The sequence below is a fragment of the Gavia stellata genome, chromosome 1, assembly GCF_030936135.1.
Source record: "Gavia stellata isolate bGavSte3 chromosome 1, bGavSte3.hap2, whole genome shotgun sequence".
Lineage (NCBI taxonomy): Eukaryota > Metazoa > Chordata > Aves > Gaviiformes > Gaviidae > Gavia > Gavia stellata.
The window spans coordinates 117818061-117837404 of NC_082594.1; the positions used below are offsets into that span (position 1 = coordinate 117818061).

General features: G+C 39.5%; 1 protein-coding gene across 3 annotated transcripts in view; it reads right to left on the minus strand.

Annotated features, from left to right (window-relative positions):
- The window catches only part of EPHA6 (EPH receptor A6), a 519060-nt gene that overhangs the window by 52557 nt on the left and 447159 nt on the right, over positions 1-19344 (minus strand). For all 3 annotated transcript variants that reach the window (XM_059816426.1, XM_059816418.1, XM_059816431.1), the window contains 2 exons: positions 13937-13998; positions 137-346 (listed from right to left, as the gene is read on the minus strand). In XM_059816426.1, the coding sequence (XP_059672409.1) occupies positions 137-346; positions 13937-13998 (272 nt within the window). The remainder of the gene's footprint in view (positions 1-136; positions 347-13936; positions 13999-19344) is intronic.

Consider the following 19344-nt stretch of genomic DNA (forward strand, 5'->3'; position numbering starts at 1 on the left):
GTGCTGTTAAACCATATGGACAGAGAATGGAACAAAGCCAATTCAAACTACTACTCCTATGGCATCGACAAATCTGAAACTGGAATAAAAGAGGCACAAGGCAATCAACTGTTCAAATTAGATAAGGCAAACTTACGCTTGTTGTGTAAGCAGCTTCAGGGTCGTCCTCTAACACTCGTGACAAACCAAAATCAGAGACTTTACACATGAGGTTACTGTTGACCAAGATATTACGGGCTGCCAGATCACGGTGTACATAGCCCATGTCTGAGAGGTACTTCATGCCAGACGCAATCCCCCGCAGCATGCCAACCAGCTGGATGACTGTGAAGTGGCCATCATGCTTCTGCAAGTAAAGATGCAAGTTCAAAGAATACAGCTAGTTTTCATAAATTTCATACTAGTCATATTAACTACAGCTCATATTTTAAATACATTTGTAACCCATCCAGCCAACCTCGCCACTGCAAGCTTGTTTTTTCAAGTATTTAACTTGCTCAGCAGTGCAAGCTACCCCATCTCTCACTGTGAAGTTTACCCCCCGTTTTCTTCCACATTTTCACACTCTCCACAATCTTTCTACTGACAGCATTTAATGTTTTTTATTCTCAGTTACTAAGAATGCTTTCCCCAAACACTATTTTTCAATAGAAGAATGACAACACACAGAAAAATCCTCTCTCTCCAGCTTTTACTCCATAGCCTCAGGAAACAAAAAGCCCTCTTTTTATTGCCTCAGCCTTAATTGTCTGCAGGAAGTACTGCTGTTACCTCATTTTTTTTGTTTGTTTGTTTGGGGTTTTTTTTGTTGTTTTTTTTTGGGGTGTGTGTGTGTTTTTTTTTAAAAAACCAAACCTGAAAAAACACCTCATCTCTGAACGCTGGATTAAAAAGGAGATTTGGGCTGAAATAAAGGGTTATGTGTAGCTTTTCCAAAGTCTTCCTGGCTGACTAAGCCTGTTAAGTCCAGACCCATGAATGCATTAGGCTGCTTAACTGCTGCTGAAATCTATTGGAGTCGAACATGTAAATGAGAGCTATGTTGTTAACCACGCTTGTCCATCTGGTCAGTCTTGGTGGGCCTCAGTTTCCCATCTGCAAAGTTAAAGTTAACACTTCTGTACCTCCTAAACTGTGAATTATGTGGCAGTAGGGACCAAGTGAGTACCTGTACAGAAATCTGATTCTGGGCTTTTTGCCTGGTTTAGGTCTACCCTACCTACCATTTACAGCAGGCTGCTTATAGCAGTATTCTGGTGACCTCAGCTGGCAGACATTTAGCTTCTCATGGATTATTCAGTGAACCAGGCTTTTATGTTAGCAGGAACAGCCGAACAAAACAAAAAAGCTCTTCCCTGCAAGCAAGTTAACTTTCCATTTTCTCTTTCAACACCTTCAGCACTGGGCTACAGACAAGTAGCAATGTCCTGATCAGCATTCAGGATATTTCTATGGCTTAGCTCATACATTTAAGCAAGATGATTTTTGTAGGGGAGAAGTTTACAGTAAGTTCAGTAAATTCATTAGATTCAGCAAAGCAGTAGGCTGAACTGTATGGATATGGTTAACTTGCTCCCTGATCAGCAATGTATTTCAGCATTTCCATCAGGATTCAATGATTTGTGACCTATATCTAACTACTCAGGATATAAACATTTAAAGAAATAATGAATTAGTACTCAGATGTAATTAAGGTTACTAAAAAACCCACAAACAAACAAACTGTATTAGGTTTGCGTGGCAAGGTTTTGGTAGCAGGGGGGCTACAGGGGTGGCTTCTGTGAGAAGCTGCTAGAAGCTTTCCCTATGTCCGATAGACCCAATGGCAGCCGGCTCCAAGAGGGACCTGCCGCTGGCCAAGGGCAAGCCCATCAGTGACAGTGGTAGTGGCTCTGGGATAACGTATTTAAGAAAGGGAAAATAACAACCGTGCAGGGGCAGACAGAGAAGAGAGGAGAATATGTGAAACAACCCTGCAGACACCAAGGTCAGTGGAGAAGGAGGGGGAGGAGGTGCTCCAGGCGCCAGAGCAGAGATTCCCCTGCAGCCCGTGGTGAAGACCATGGTGAGGCAGGCTGTGCCCCTGCAGCCCATGGAGGACCCCACACCGGAGCAGGTGGATGCCTGAAGGAGGCTGTGACCCCATGGGAAGCCCGTGCTGGAGCAGGCTCCTGGCAGGACCTGTGGACCCGTGGAAAAAGGAGCCCACTCTGGACAGGTTTGCTGGCAGGACTTGTGACCCTGGGGGGAACCCACACTGGAGCAGTCTGTTCCTGAAGGACTGCACCCCGTGGAAGGGACCCATGCTGGAGCAGTTCGTGAAGAACTGTAGCCTGTGGGAAGGACCCATGTTGGAGAAGTTCGTGGAGGACTGTCTCCTGTGGGAGGGACCCCGCACTGGAGCAGGGGAAGAGTGTGAGGAGGAAGGAGCGGCAGAGAGAATGTGTGATGAATTGACCACAATCCCCATTCCCTGTCCCCTGTGCAGCTCGGGGGGAGGAGATAGAGAAAATCAGGAGTGAAGCTGAGCCTGAGAAGAAGGGAGGGGTGGGGGGAAGGTGTTTTTAAGATTTGGTTTTATTTCTCATTAGCCTACTCTGATTTGATTGGCAATAAATTAATTTCCACAAGTCGAGTCTCTTTTGCCTGTAATGGTGATGGATCTCCCTGTCCTCATCTCGACCCATGAGCCTTTCGTTACATTTTCTCTCTCCTGTCCAGCTGAGGAAAGGGAGTGATAGAGTGGCTTTGGTGGGCACCTGGCATCCAACCAGGGTCAGCCCACCACACAAACCAACCACAGAACTCCAGACAGGGAGAAGTTTGGTGTTACTTGCTTCTCACGTTATTAATCTATCTTCTGAGATGAAGCAATACTAGACAAAGACCTGCCTCATATATTATACATGTACTTAAATCAAGAAATTACACATTCTTAAATGATACATCATTTAGTGTGCATAACTGGATGCTAAATTGAAGAAGTTGTTTGCCCATAAAGAAGTTGGAGGAACTAGTTCCTAAAGTCACTATTATTCAGTTAAACTCTATTGTGTACAAACAGAAAGACAAACTTAGCAAACAGAAAAGGCAGAGACAATGTGGATTCTGCAATTTGTAGAACTTACAGGGTGTCCTAAAACTCTTTCAATTCCTTCATAAAATCAATTGGAAGAAAAGCCCAAGTGCAGCAGTATATGAAAACCTGCATTACAGGCAACATTCAGCAGTTACTGACCAGTACTACTATGTCAGGTTCTAACAAAACAAGACAAAAACCAGAAAGAAAATGGCAAAAGGAAGACATGCATGGTTGCTACATGGTTGGGTTTCCAAGCTGCTAATCTAAGCCAACATATCAGAGTGCAAAAATTCAGATATGAATGCACCTCACCATCTGCAACACTTCACAGCCTCATCATACTTCTCAGCAACACCTGTATTTAAGGACCCATGCATCCATCAGTGTCCAAACACCACAGCCATCTCAGACTTCTCCAAACAAAGCATGTGCAATGACACTTCTTTGAAACCAGCTACTCATGACTGATTCATAGCAACCTTTTTCCCTTGAGTGTTCTCACTTTTCCTCTTATGTCAGTGCTCTGGAGCCTTTTTGTCTCTAAATTCCCCATGCAAAAGTGGAGGCAGATCTCTCCAAGCAATCATGTCACACCTATAAGCAGCCCCCTTCCTTTGTTGTCTCCATCAAAGCCACCTGTAAGCAGTTAGTTTTGCAGATGACACTCAGCTGAGGGTCAAGACACAAGTGTGATAACCAGACATTTTACAAAAGGTGATCCTCCGTTACGGGCCTATGACATTCCCTATCACAGGCCCCTACTGTAAGAATAAGGGGAATGTCTCAGAGTCCAAAACATGCCAGTGACAGGTATTTTAAATAAAAACTTTCCATCTAGTAATTATGTAAAGAGAGACAAAAGACAATATTCTTAAATACTTTAAGCCTCTTCCAATAAAGGAAGGACGTGAACCCTATGTAATATTTTATGTAATGAAGCCACCTGGGATTTGGGTTTTGCTTTTTCTTTAATAATTCTAAATGTTCAATTGACTCAAAATTTATTAAGTTGTTTGCAAACAGTTAATACTCCTCACACTTACCCTGTATGGATAACTTTTTTCAGCTAACTGTAGAATTAGGATTTGGAACAAAGCACCTATGACATAATTTTGCAAAACAACCAACCAAGCCCCCTCGTGCCTGCAACAAAGGACCAAACAAAACCAACCCTCCAAACCTCTAGATTTTACCTCCTTCTTATCATCGTTAACAGCTCCATTCTTTCAACAAACCTCAGAGTCATCTGCAACACCTCCCTTAACCTTTTGTCGCCTTGGATCACAAGCATTCATTCCTTCCTTTTTTAATTTGTGCTCTTTCAAATCTAGACCATGCTTGACTGATTTTTCATAAAACATAACCTTTTTCCGCTCTTTCCAAATCTCAGTATTTGCCTTACCAGTATAGCAGAAATACCTGAGTTAAAAACAATCTCATGCTTTTGCCATTCTGTCCCTCCTCCTTTCAAATTTCTTTGGGCTTCTGCCTTGACACAAAAAGTTCAAGCTTCTTATCTCCACCTTTAAAGAAATGACAGTTGCAATTTTATTCTGTCCTCCTTCTCCCTCTGTGTATTTCTTTGAATCCTCTTCTGCATCTGTTCTTCTCTGTCCCTTCTCATGCTTAGTTTTATATTGTCTCAATCCCAGTGTTGCAGTTGGAATAACTACATTTTTTCCTGTCAGCAAAACAGTCTTCTCTCTCTCAAGTCTCTCTGTAATCACTTCTGCATCAGTTTCCATGCCAGTTGTATTCCCTTACAATCTATGAACTGTTATCTTCCAATATATCAAAATATTTGTCTGATTCAAGCTGATCAGGAGAGACACTATGGGCCATATTTAACCCTTGGAAAATTCACCTAAGTTGGTGAAATTATACCAGGTATGAATCTGGCCTCATATTTTCAGCATTTGCAATCCCCACGTACATCTGTGAGTCAAACCAATCCTTTGGCAACTTTCCATTATCTCATTTCATTCCCTTGTCCTATAGGGACGTAAAACACTCGTTTGAATGATTATGGTGGTTGTTATCCAGGGCTTTCTTCTGATTTCCGTGGCTTGGATTTGAAATATGCTTTTGATAGGATTCCCACTGGGGTGTTAAGGGTGTTAATCAATACTGGCAGCAATTCAGATCCCAGTGGACTTGCCACATTTATCCTATCATCCCATCAAATTTGAATCAGGCTTTAATGGCTTTGCTAAATAAACTTTTCTCATCAGCTGAGTATAGATGCAATATCTGAGTAGTTGCCATTGCATTTATGCAGCCCTGCAAATGCCCTGAAAAAATGTTTTTTCATTCAGCTACAGCTTGCCTTTGAAAGCCTTATGTACATGAAATATTCTCCTCCTGTTACAGACCTTCCAATAGCACTGATGTGAAAAGGGTCCGTTACTTTAGGGGAGGAAGGATGATATACTAAGTTTCTCTCATTGCTTTTCACCCTCTAGTTTCCAGCTCCAGCATGCACTAGTTCAGTGCTTTTCTACAAGCCCATTGAATTTTCTTCTTCAGAAGATTTTTTCCATTTTACTGCTGAGTAACCTTTTGGAGGTGTGGTGGTTGAAGTTTTCTGTATTGTTTCTGGACTTCTGTCTATTCTAAAATCCACTTCTTTATTTGCCTTATAGGTCAGAGCACTTTTATGCCTTTATATTCTGAGAAGTGTATGGGAATTGCTACAGGTCTAAATATTTTACTGCAGATGATTTAGATCTTATTTTAGATGGAGAATAGCATTGAAAATGATGTGTCTATGTCTAACTTAGATCATATTCACCAGTGACAGTTCCTACTGGTCACTATACGAAAGATGTAGCTTTTGCTATGCATTTATTGTTACTATTCTACCATGCAAAGTAAATGGTAGAACTTCATCATGATAAATCTTCCAAAATTCAAGCTGCAACCTGGTATTTCCTGAAAGTATAACTCATGCTTCATACCATCATGTGGATTGCACTCAGGTTTATGTTACTGGTACCAAATAAGGTCAACTGTCAATTTCTTTTTTAATCAACTGTTAACAGGGTTCCATACAATTAGTAATACCTAATTTCATTAAATGTAATACAAAAAACCTGAAATTACTTTAGTTCATTTTAAATGCTACTGAGTGACCCTACACAAGAATCTAAGTGCCTCTTCAACCATTAAAAATACGGGTAATCTTTTTATTATTAAAAAAAAACATTGCAAGATGAAGCCCTTCCAAAGCTTATTTTAGGATGCAATCAATAGCCACTCTCTAATCTGGACAGAACAGCAGCTGTAGCCTTGGAACCTGTGACCCTGTTTTCCTTACTCAGCTACAGCAATAAGAAAGGGATGTCCTGGACTAACCAGGTGTCCCTGCCCGCTTTGGTGCATTGGAGTATAGCTGTCACAGAATCACAGAGCTGGAAGGGACTTTGAGGGGGGATCAGATCATCTCCTCACCCTGTGTCATTCCTGACATGCTTTTCTAACCTGCACTTAAAGACTATTATGGTCAGTATTTCTGATCCTACACAATCTATACCACACCTTAAATAAGATGCCCACTTAAATAAGATGCCTCCCTTGAGCATGGCACTTTGACTAGCACAGATTTAAATTCGTCTTTGCAACCGCTTTTTATGCTCATGAAGACTAAATATCTCTCTTGCCCTTTTCTTTGGGCTTAACACAGGTTCAGTCCACAGATCTCATTTGCTTGGCAACAATTCTTTTTGATTTTGTTGTGGACTCTGCCCACCTACTCCATACAGTTCCTGAAGCATTAAGGTCCAAACAAGACACAGTACTCTGCGGCCTTGCCAATGTGAAGCAGAGAGGAAAAGTTACTTCACAGTCCTTGCAGGGGATACTCCTGTTTCTAGATTCCATTGTGGTATTTGCCATGCTCACAGCAATGTGCTGCCCCATACGTACTGCAACCTCTAGAGTAATTTCTTCCAGCAGACTTCTTTCTGAACAGCTATTCTCTGTGCTCTACTCCATAGCTGATTATTCCAGCCTCAGTGGAGTATCGTGCCCTTGTCCTTACTTATTTCTAATTAGTTTTTAAAACTAATTAGTTACTAAATTATTTCTTAAATTTGTTGTGATGATTTTAAATTCTGGCTCTGTCCTGCTGTCTGCCTGTGTTCCTACTCGGCTTTGCATTGCCTGAAAATTCCTTAAGTTTAGTCACAGTCTCAGGATCCAGAAGGTTAATGAAAATATGGGGAAACACAGACTGCAGAACAACCCTACTTCATATATTTTTCCGTCCGAAGTCCATTCTCTCAATACAGTATGCAGCCAGGACAGTATCCACCAAGAGAAATTTCATGAAGACCATATTTCTCTAGCTGCTCATAACGATCTCATGTGAGAGAGTTTTAAAGCCTTACTAAAGTCAAGAATTAGGATATCAACTGCTTCTCCCATACCCACATAGCCTGCACCCTGTTACAAAAGAAAACCAGACTGTTTGACATAATTTGTTCTTGACAAATCCATGCTGGCTCATACTTATCTCGCTGTTATCTTCAAGGTGCCCATAAATACTTTTTTGATAATTTGTTCCAGAAATGTTAGAGCAGTTGACATTAAGCTGACTGGCCTGTAATTTCTTGGTTTCTCTTCTCCCTTCTTTTTAAAGACATGGATGACATTGGCTCTGTTCTGATCTCCTGGTTTCTTACACATTCTCCACAATTTCGCAAAGATAAAGAGCACACTGAAAGTGTCCATATTGCCTATCAAAGTTTTTTTGGCTTCGAATACAAGACAGTTTGTAATAAATTCCTTGCTGCTCAGTAGGAAGAATATCTACAGTGATTAAAAATACCCAGCATTTCTAAATGAACTTCTCACAGCAGTATCAGAAATACTGTTTACTACATCATTTTAGTAGGGTAAAACATTGCTTGAGAACAAATGTTGGCTCTGTAGCATCAGCAACACCTTCTCAGTGTAATCTGAGATCACATACGTGCATGCTGCTTACAATTTCACTATTAAGGTATCACATTCATTCAAACTCAGTTTCTAATAGCTCAATTTGGTTTTTGGTTCAGAAAAAAATATTGGTATCAGCAGTCTCCAGTGCAGGTTTTCTTCTTTACAGAGTCATTTTTGAAAGCAAAATGCCACCTTTATCCTGCCAGGATAGGAACGTGCCTCCAGTAAATAAAAGTGCAGAAGAATGGTGTGTGTGAAAGCAAAAGAAGGACTATTAGTTATGAGCTCTAATGTTGTTGCCTCTCTGGATGCAGATAAATAATAGCGGGAACCATTAAACTTAGGAAAGGCCATCTGGCCCCTTTTCCCCAAAGCGGACTCTGTCTAGTGAGGCCACGTTAGATGGATATACAACATATACTTTACAACATCGTTTTGTAGAACTTTCTACAAGTCTTCATTTTTCTCTTTTCTCTGTTTCCCCCAAACTCACTAAATGTAGGTGTCTGCTGCAGCATCTAAACGCTAGTTGAAAAAAGGGTGAGCCTGATAGCAAAGCTGCTCTGAGAATAACTTCATAACGATTACTGCATCAAAGAGCAATATATCATACTATTTTCTCCTTCTAGTAACATTATTCCCCCCACATTTTTACACTTATCTTAGCCTCTGCTAGACATGCCTGAAGGGATTAAAATTTGGTGATTAATTCCAGGGTTTCATTTGCTGTACAGTCTGCTGCAGTTAGTGCTCTAAGGCAGTTAAGAATATTTTTTATAGAATGTTTAGAAAATATTTTCTTTGGAAGGACAAAATATATTTCACAGCATTTTTACCTACTATGCATGCCTGTAAATAAATCTAACTTTTTTTACAAGTATTTTAAATTTCTGAAGTGAAAGGAAATACATCAGTCACAAGTTTTTAGGTAGAAAGAGGAGCATTACTATTGCAAGTAGTAACAAGGAAGAAAGCAAGACGACCCTGTGATTACCCTAGGTAGATGAATCCCTTCCTCCTACAGCTCAGAGATTCACAAAACTGGGCAAGACTGAGGCATCTTTCAAACCTAAACATCTGTCTCTTCACGGTAGAGTTAAGGGAAAATGCTGCAAACCCTGAGGACCTCTTTCCCACATTGGTCCCTGGAGAGTGCACATTCCCTTCCTAATGAAGAAGGGTGAGCAAATACAGTGCGGTGGATACAGCTGATACATTATTTTAGTATCAGGCCTGCTACAGAACCTGCTGCAATACCATGAGTTCTCATCTGATTAATATTGCTGTGTCCCTGGTTCCTGCCTCACTGTGCCGACTATGGGCTAGCACACCTTGGACACCGAGCAGGAATAAAACACGGACAGTAGTCTGATAGACTGCAGCTGCAGAAAAATACTGAAAGAGGTTAAAGTACTCTGGTGATAGTGTTTTGGTTCATTTTACGTCATTCTAGGCAGCCAACCACAAACAAACATCCTATAAAGTTAGCTTCTAACTGTGTTCCTTTTCTGTGGCTTAAATCCATGCCCATACTGAACGATGCAGGAGGAGGGTGAGCGCAGACCACAGCCAGCAGATGCTCTCCAGGTAGCGTTCTGTGCAACCGAACCCAAGAAGCAGGAGCCCCCCCAAACACACAAGCCACCTAGCCTTCTAATCACCCCGTTCCTGTCTATGTGATGCTAAATCCAATTACTTTAGCCAGGAATGACCCTTTGGATGGAGCTGTGAAAACAGTGGATGAGTTTTAACTCTTAATAGCTCCATAAGTCTGTGAGGCATCTACTTAGAGAGTGGGCTGAGCCAGGGAGGGTATATCAGGGTGAAAGGACCAACCTTGTGGCATATAGGAATTATTGCAATCATCTGACAGGCAAGACTGAGGGAAATGTTCTGGTGTCCAGCACAAACAGCTAAGGAGTGAAACTGGGCTTCAGACCTGGGTTATATTACTGTATCACCCTCCAAACTGTTGCGTGAGCTTGGGTGCAATATGGCACTCATCTCCATTTTCCCTCAGCAAAATGGGACTGCATTTATATCATGTATGAAGACTGCAAGATCACCAAGCAGTGATTCAATACCCATGTGGTTTACTTAGTCACGGCCATGATCAGAGAACAGGCATCTCAAACCCAGAGCAGTGGCAAACTGCTTGTTAAAAAAGTTTTGTGGTTTTTAGACTTTTTTTTTCACTATTATGCGTCTCTCTTGGTTGTCTTTCTTGTTCTATCTTCTATACTCTGTATCAACAAGCCTGAGCAAACATATCTGACTGCAACTATCCTATCCAATTACTGAGTACGTCTTTCTAGCAATACAGATAGCTGCCCTTTCAACTCTTCATGTGTTTATTATTTTCCTCTTACATTTGCAGAATAAGTGATTGCTAAGATCTCCATTACACAGGTAGGTAAATGGAATGTAAAGACAATGTTTCCCATCCAAAGTCTGTGTGTGAAGTGGGTAATTGAAAATTATACCTGGATCTCCTCAATTTCCAAGCTGAAGTATTAGCCACTTTCTTTCCAAGCACAGATTAGTCCTATCTGGCAGCTGCTGGAGTAATACTGAAAGAAGAGCCTCTAGCCCCTGAGGAAATACTAAGCTGGAAGCTCACATGCTTTTTCAGAGAAATCTCTCCAAGTGTTACCAGAAGCAGTCACATGTACCTTATTTCTGGTCAAATGAGCATTTCCGTGACAGCAAATTTCAGGTATACTTTTGTGGGATGATTAACTTATATGCATCAATCTTCTATGAGAAAAAAAGATAACCGAGTTTCATCTTATGGAAATGAGTTTTATATAATTGCAAAAATAATGCAGGATTTCTGAGGAAAATTTAGTGTCAAGTGTCTCCAGCAATATAGGATGTCTGGTGGTACACAATTGCTGTAATTAATTACCACCATCTTACAGAATTGAGTCTAATCAGCTGATGCTTTTCCACTAAGAATGTACCTGAAGCATCTTCATATTGCAAGTGCATGCCACATTTTCCCCCCAAAGTTCCAAGCTAGCAGCCAGCATTCAGGATATTTTGTAGGGTGAGGAAGACATAATCTAGCTGAGCTTGCTGTTTAATTCATACAAACAGCAGAAAGTAAGGCACTGGTTTGGGGACTTGGGCACATAACTGCAATCAAAATACAGCATTAAATAAGATGAAGGATGAGTGTAAGCCGCTGGCCTGGAATTCAGGGGAACTGATTTCATTTCTTCTCTCTTATATGCACTTCGTGCACAATACTGTGCAGATCACTTAACATCTCGGTGCTTTATTTCCTTATCTGTAAAGCAAGGAAGTAAAGGTTATTAAGACTTCAGGGTTTAGTGGTCAAGGGGAGTTTTACTTGGAGTTTATGATTCTTTGCACAACTCCTACTGGCATGAAAGCTAACATCCCACCAAGGCCATGAGGAGGCTGATGGCAAATGTTTTCCATGAAGAGTCTTTCTTCTGGAATACCTTCACATGGTTCATCACAGAGTTTCACTTTGAAATTGTAAGATTGTCCCATTTTTGCAGGCTTTTGGAGAAGGACAGGTTGGAGGGATGTGTTGGTTAATTTTAGCAGGTTGCAGTGTGGGGGGAAATATTTTTTATAGTGAGAAATGGATTTTTTTCCCCTCTCTGTAAAAACACTTTGCACTGTAACAAGTGATTCTTTTAAATAATAAGAAAAATAGACTTATAAGCCCTTTCAAATCTCACCACATAAAAATTTTTATATTCACTGAACAACTTTCATTAGGATTACTGAAGATAAACCCTCTCTGCTTCTTGGTATCTTCACAAAAGCTTATAAAAATGTAGACTTATATCTGCAGGAAACAACTATTATTAATGAAGCAGCTGGATTTCTTTTTAAATAGGTTACATCACAGCCATTTGCTCTGCTAATTATTAACAGAAATGCTTATGATATATCTACAGTGCTTTGGGATGCTAAATATTAGTCCTTTTAAAAAGCATTTTAGAAGAACAAACCATATCTGAAGTGTGAACTGAAACTGTAAAATAATATACATGGAAACCAGCTGCAGAAATTACTAGCTCACATTGCCCCCCAGCAGTTTTGCCTACAAATATATCTGATGCATTATGAGAAGTATTGCTTCACAATAAAATCATAATTTTGCTGACGTCAGTTTCTATTAAAGTATCCTAATAAGGAATAACTATTCTGATAAATAAATGCATGTGAAGAATAATTGGAATACAGATATCATACTACAGCAATTCAGAGAAAGGTAATTCTCTCTCATGAATTATTTCAGTATTTGGTTTTATTCTTTCCTATGAAATTCTGCACACACACACACACGTGCACACACGCACACGCACAGAACAGAGTTTCAGGCCCAGGAAAGTCTTCCTGGGACACTGCTGAAAAATTACAGGCCAGGGAAGCCCCAGGTACTCAAATCAGCGGCAGTCTGTCTGCTGCAGATGGATAGAGAGATGAGCCAGAAAGGCAAAGGGGGTGATTTTTAAAACCTACCCTGTTTCTAAGAAGAACTTGATGATATCAAACTCTGTCCAGAAAAATAACTTGATTTTGAGAGATCAGCAAATTCTCACCAGAAACTGTGGTGCTGGTGTGTTTCTGACAACATAACAGATGTCTGCCATGTGTCTTGACAAAGGAAAATAAAAAATTATTTGGGATAGTCGATGAAGACGACAGCAGCAAATGCCAGAGAAAAAATACAATGGTATAATCAAAAGCAAAAGGAAGGGAGAAACAATGTCTAGAAATATCTAAGATAATGGTTCTGATGTGTTCTCAGGGTAGTATCCTCTGTTCCAGATGCTCTTCTCCTCTTGTGGCTACCTCTTTTGTTGACCTGCTGTCAAACAAATACTCTCTGTATGACTTCCTCTCCCTCTCACTGATTTAGTCTTCTTTCTAAAGTGTTGGCTGTTCTTTCCCTCCTGCTTATTCACTCTTTTCTCTTAGCAGTTCCTTTTTCCTGCCGCCATAGCATCCTTGATCATCATCTAGATTTTCCTGCAAATATTTTCACAGCTCCTTGTTGAACACCTCTCCTTTGCACTTGGGATATCCCTTCAAGCAAGTTCACAAAACCATAGTCCCCTGAGCTCCCGCCTCGACCTTGCCTACAACCCCAGCTGTACCATTCTGCAAGCTGGCAATGGCAAGGCAGTGGGCTAGTAAGGATTGATATTTGCTTTTTGAGACAAATTTGAAATACTTGACAATCAAATTGTTCACACAGGGTCTTATGTCAGTGGGCCTCTGGAGCATTTCCAGGGGTTCTGTTAACAAAGAGATCATTTTGGAATAATTTTAGCTTAGGGGTCATCTTTTCCTTGTACTTTTCTAAGAAAAATTAAATACAATTGTGCCAACATATTCATGCTTTCTGTAGCCCTTCTTTAACGTTTATTAGTGACCTTTGGGGGTTACTTAATGCCAGGACATTTCACCCATGAACTGTTTTCTAATTCAATTTGTTAAATGCAAGTAACCATAAATAATTATAAATCAATTACTGAGTCTATTCTACACTTCACCAACCAAAAAAATCATAACAAAGTATTTTTGAAGGTGATTGAGAAAAATGAACTGCTTCCATATGGCTAGGCATTTGTGCTTCAATTTATATTTTTCTTCACAAAAACACTATTTCAAATATATTTTGTTAAATATGGGAACTACTTTTGTACAAGAAATCAATTATATTCTTAGGTTTCAGTCTTCTTGTTTTCCAGTTATGCTTTAATGTATCACTGTACCTTAGAAATGTACTCTGGGCAAAATGCTTCTATTCTTCACTAAAAATCCATGAATAACATTATGTAGAAATTAATTTATGATAAATGATTTAAAATCTTAACCTAGAATGGTGTCTTATTCAAATGTCATCAGAAAATGGCACCTCACCCGCAGAAAGGAGTCAAGGGATCCATTCTCCATGTATTCAACTACAATCATTACTGGTCTGCCTGCAAAACAGCAAAGAAACACATTAGGATTACAGACATATTATGGGGCTTTTATAATTCCAACTGTTATGCACAGCTTATTCACAGTAGTTAAATATGTTACCCATTTTCAAAATCCTCATTTATATCACAAACACAATTCTCTAAAAATTATTTTCTATCTTTTTTTTTGTGTGTGTGTGTGGCACTGGATTAGCTGAATGTGCATCGTTTGCTCTGGTGTATTCTCCCCTTAAAAAGGATCAAAGAAGAGCCTGCTATTTCCAACTTGCTGTGTAACATTTTGGAATATATTTGAGTTAAGGCAAAAAAAAAAAATTCATAAGCCATGTCCAAGAAATTACAAACTCAGTGCCATTATTTTCCTCTCAAAGAAAAACATCTCAATGATTTAGTAGCATGCAGATAGACAGATAGAAGGGGATGTCACAAAAAAAGCTCTCCTAGATTAGGTGTGTGTATTGGGTGTGTATAATCCAGCAAAACTCTGAATTCCTATATTTGTACATACCTAACATATGCATAATGTTACTGAAATCAAAGTTTTGCTCAACTAGCACAGCTTTCCTGTATGGTTCCAGGGTGGGATCGTATCCAAATTGAAGTAGAGTAACGTTACATTTAGTTTTTAAAAGAATATCCACATCTGAAGATAAACTTTTAAACTGGGTATTTAACTAAATACCATTTCACTGCTGATACCCAGGAAAAACCTACCACTCTAGAAGTGCTTGACAGGAGAAGCCCAATTAGCATGCTAATCAGGCTAAGCAGCAAGAAGTTTTTTAGAGTTATTAACATTATAAAGAAGCCATTCTAATATATGCAAAACTAATGTAATGAATAGGTACGTTAGTAAGATTGGGAAGGAGGTAAAAAGTCTTAAAACGGCAAACTTTTCTTTCCCTGAGAATGCCCGTCTCTTTTGGGGTTTGTGGGAAAGCGGGGGTGTGCCAAGTGGTGACACCACAAGTCCGCCCATTTCACTTTCTCAATACACACTACCTGTTCCAGTATTTTTCAAATCTAAAAGAAGCCTCTCTCATGACTTTTTTTCTCTGCCTCTCAAATGATGTTTGTGTTTTATTTGGACAAGGGGTTGAGAAACAAACACAGTGTCCAGGATGAGAAAGCGTAGAAGGGCATTATGATCATTCCAGCACAATTGTCCATTTCTGTACCTGCTAACTTTCTGTTCAATTTGGTTAATAGTGGAAGTGTTTATTAAACTGTCCACAACATGCAATAAGCCACAGCCAGGTATCTCTCCTGAGCTGTTACAGCTAACCTTGAATTTAAAACAGTGAATGAGCCATTTCTCTGTTGGTCCCAGCATGTCGACTTGGAGTTCCAGGTACCCCGGTGATGCTCATTCACGGAGCTTAGTCCAGTCTTTCTGGAGTTCATCACAATATTCTTTCATTTCTCGTAAAAAATTTGGGGTTCTTTCTGTATTCAGCCTCATGTTTAGGTTCTCAATGAATAAAACAGTGCTTCATGATGTTGGCGCAGTAGTACATTTTTTTCCGTGTGAGAATTCTCAGATGCCTTGATAGTCTGTTTGGATAGCCTTTCTGAAGTGTGAAGAATTACCAGCTTCTTTTTTATTAATTGACTGTTTGGTCTCAGCTGCAGATGTGCATCTGCCCCCAAATCAATTTATATTCATCTGCATCCATTGGTTATACCCTGCTTTTGCATTATAAGCTTAAACGATACATCACTTTTAAGCTCTTAGAGATCACAGCATTTTAAAAATTAATGTTTTCTTTACTTCAGCTTGCTAACGATGACTAGTTGTGTAGCCTAGACTCTTCAGTTTCAAGCACATGAATGACCTAGATTCCTTTACCTTTACTATTTGCCTACTGTCAAGGGGCTGACATCTCTATGTGAAAGGAATAGTCTATAATCTAGAGAAGTAAACAAATGGCAGTCTGATGCTAGAGGATCTTACTATATGCAGAACTCTCTCAAGCAAGTAGTAATTTCTAAATTGTTGCAGACAACAGCATCTTGCAATAAATAGGGATGTAAAGCTGGCTTTCAGATGGTATATTTGGTCAGGCATAAGTTACCCAGAAATGTCTCTTTTTGGGTAAATCAACAACTAAAACCCCTTTATGGAAGATTTGCATTTGAAGGGAATGACAAATGGAGCTACTGAGCTTCAAAACAGTGCCTCTAGTTTCCTGTTAGTAATCCTTTGGTGCTCTACACTTTCTGGAAGCTATTTTGTAAGGTTCTCTAGAGGTTCATAGGCTCTTGTTACATCTTTTATGCTCCTTAGATTCATATCCTTCAACACAAATTATTTTCACACTTATTTTGTAAAAGCAACTTTTAATTCTTCTACGTTCTCTCACAAAATAGTCCCCCCTCAACAAACTGTACTTCATTTTGCTCAGACTAGCAGTATGAACTTCTAGGCTAAAGTAACTATGAAACATATCTATATGCATTTATCTGTGGATTTAAAAAAGAGATTTCAATATTTTTCACTGGATAAAAAATGGATGACCATAGTTGATGTTAGTTTCATTTTAGCTGCAAAGAGCAGATGTTATCCTTTGTATTGTGGTACAACCTGAGTCCAGAAAAAGTTTTAAGGTCTGTGCTGAACCCTGTACAAACACAGAATACTGCTTTTGCTTTAAGGACTACAAAATTGACTTTGAAAAATAAATACTGGGAGATTTTTAAACTAGTGTAATGTTTGCCTCTAGACAAAAAAAAAAAAGGAAAAAAAAGGAAAATGACTATTACTTAGATTATGAAAATCCACGTTGCTCTCATGGTACTAAGAAAGATGAATTCTTCATCCTCAAAACAAGGACAGGAATGAAAAAAGGAGAGAGGCAGAGAAGTCTTGGAGAGAGAGAAGCTATCTGATTATTTTATCCTGGGGTATGCTAATGTAATTCTGGAAGGCATCGGATTATTTTCCTATAGTTATGATTGCTTACACATATGAAACATGGACATCTTTACTTGAAGAAACAAGTTTAAGGATAAACAGCAGTGGGAGGTGGTACAGATGGGAGTTGGGAAAGCACTCATGGCACAGAAGGTTGGCATAGGCTGCAGCACAGAGACCGCCGTGCCAGCGCGGCATGAGCCTGCTACGTGAGCCCCTGTGGGAGCTCACAGGTAGCCCCAGGGAACTCTGTACACGCAAAAGAGCGTGCACCAAAAGGCAATCCCACAACGGATGACAAGTCCCCTCTACGGGTGCACCTCACCTGATAGCTGGACACCCAACCACTAGTTTAAAGACTTGACCAATTCAGGTGAGTATTTTCACACGGATACAGCCATAGGCACTAGACAAGTATCTGAAGAAGAACCGGGTTAATTTTACAGTCAAGATCCACATAAGAGAAGGCATGGAAAAAGGACACTGGAAAAGGTGTCAGCTTTGGCTGAGGACTTGGAATAAAAGACAGAGGTCAAGAGCATCTAGGAGCTAAAAACTGCAGAGACTGCTGGAGGAGAGCACACAACTTCATGATTGAATTGGGGGTGGACAAAATATAAAAAGGTTTGAAGATGGATTCAGTGATCAAATCAGCCAAACAAATCATTCTTGCAGCAGCTGGAGTAGGGAGTACAGCAAGAAAAGAGACTTTTAAAGTAGAAGAATTATACAGTCTTCTGAGGCAATACGTTTTAAACTCAAATATGGATTTTACACACTACATATATCACATTTAGTATTTCCAAATGTGTAATAAATTTATCATTTTACTACATACTTAAGCTAACAATATGAAATTGTATGTATACATGACCTACATTGATACCATAGACACATTCACTGTTTTCATAATTTCTGTGAAACTATGAATATTTCCACCCCACTCTTCCCCAACACCAGACATGTGTCTGGGATATTGGCTAAAGCAGCTTCCCCTCCTTGCACAATGCACATGGAGTAACTCTGGCTCTGGCAGATCCATTTCAGACTCCCAGCATCTCAGAAAGCCAGATCAAACATGCAAGAGCAGTATCAGTGCTTTGCATGATCCAGGGAAAGGACACAAATTTCATTACTCAAGACTTAGATGAACCTGTAGAAGGTGTGGGGATTATTCATTATTTTGATACAAATGCTGCCTTGTGCCAAGTGGCCGTCTGGTTTTGACGAGGTGTTATTTTTTTCCCTGAGAAAGTTTTTTCCCACCCAGCTGTACTGGAATGCCATTCAAATAAAACCAGCATAAATGACAAACATTCTGTATTGATGTAATGCCACCTCAGAATATGTTACAATTTTGTATTTTCTGTTGATCAATCTGCTTGACATTTTCTTTAATAAGCAGAAATACAAAAAAGAAAAAAAGTCGTACATTACAGAATAATGTAAAATACCAATTATACTTAAAACTCACATCGCATATATTTTTAGTTCTCTTTCTATTTTTTTTCCATGACACACGATTTTGATAGTGTATTATTTAATTGAGTGGTAGAGTGATGAATAAGGAGGAGAATTTGAAGTGTCATATCAATGACAAAATGTTCAGCTTGTTGTCTGCTGTTGTCATTTTAAATAATGCAGCAAAGCCCACTTTAATGAACTTTTTATGTAAGATTAATCCTCCAAAAAGAATACAGTTAGTACAAGCTCATTTCTACAGTCTTTACTTATAATGAAATCTTTAATACCCATCATGGGAATAGATCTGTTAACATAAACAGGGGATATTTATTCTTCCACTTAAAATAGCAAAGGCTTTGATTCTGCTCCCTAGTTCATATAAGAAAAATATTGCTCCATCACTTCTTTAGGTCAGAATTCGTGTGTCCAGGTAGCTTCTCAGAAGTCACCTACGTATCAGGCCTTTTTTCACTCCAAAGCCATGTTCTGCTTTTGGTTCCCCACTAACTTACCTCCTGTGAAAGCTAAAGATATAAGACTAACAGAGCAAAATGTACAGGCACTCCCTTCGGTAGTGCTGGGCCTCTCAGCACTCCAATAGCGTGTAAAGTACCCACAGTAAAACTCTGTCCCTCACTGAAATGCCCAGGGCTTAGAAGGCGTTCCTAGATCTCACACTAGGTCTGTTCTTTACATATTGCTTCAAATAGGAGAACCACTTGCTGTGGCACTGCAGCTTCTTCACTCCTGCTACTAATAATGATGCAGTTGTAGGCATCAGAGGAGAACTACTTTCAGCAAATAATGAAAAAAAATTATATTTTTCCATAACACAAAACCAATGGAGGAAAAAAGAAAGAAAGAAAACTAATGATTATGCAAAAAGCAATTGAAAAAGATTCTGCTGGGTTTTGCATTGTTAGCCCAAATCAATTAACATGAAGCCAATGGGATTTTTGCTGCAA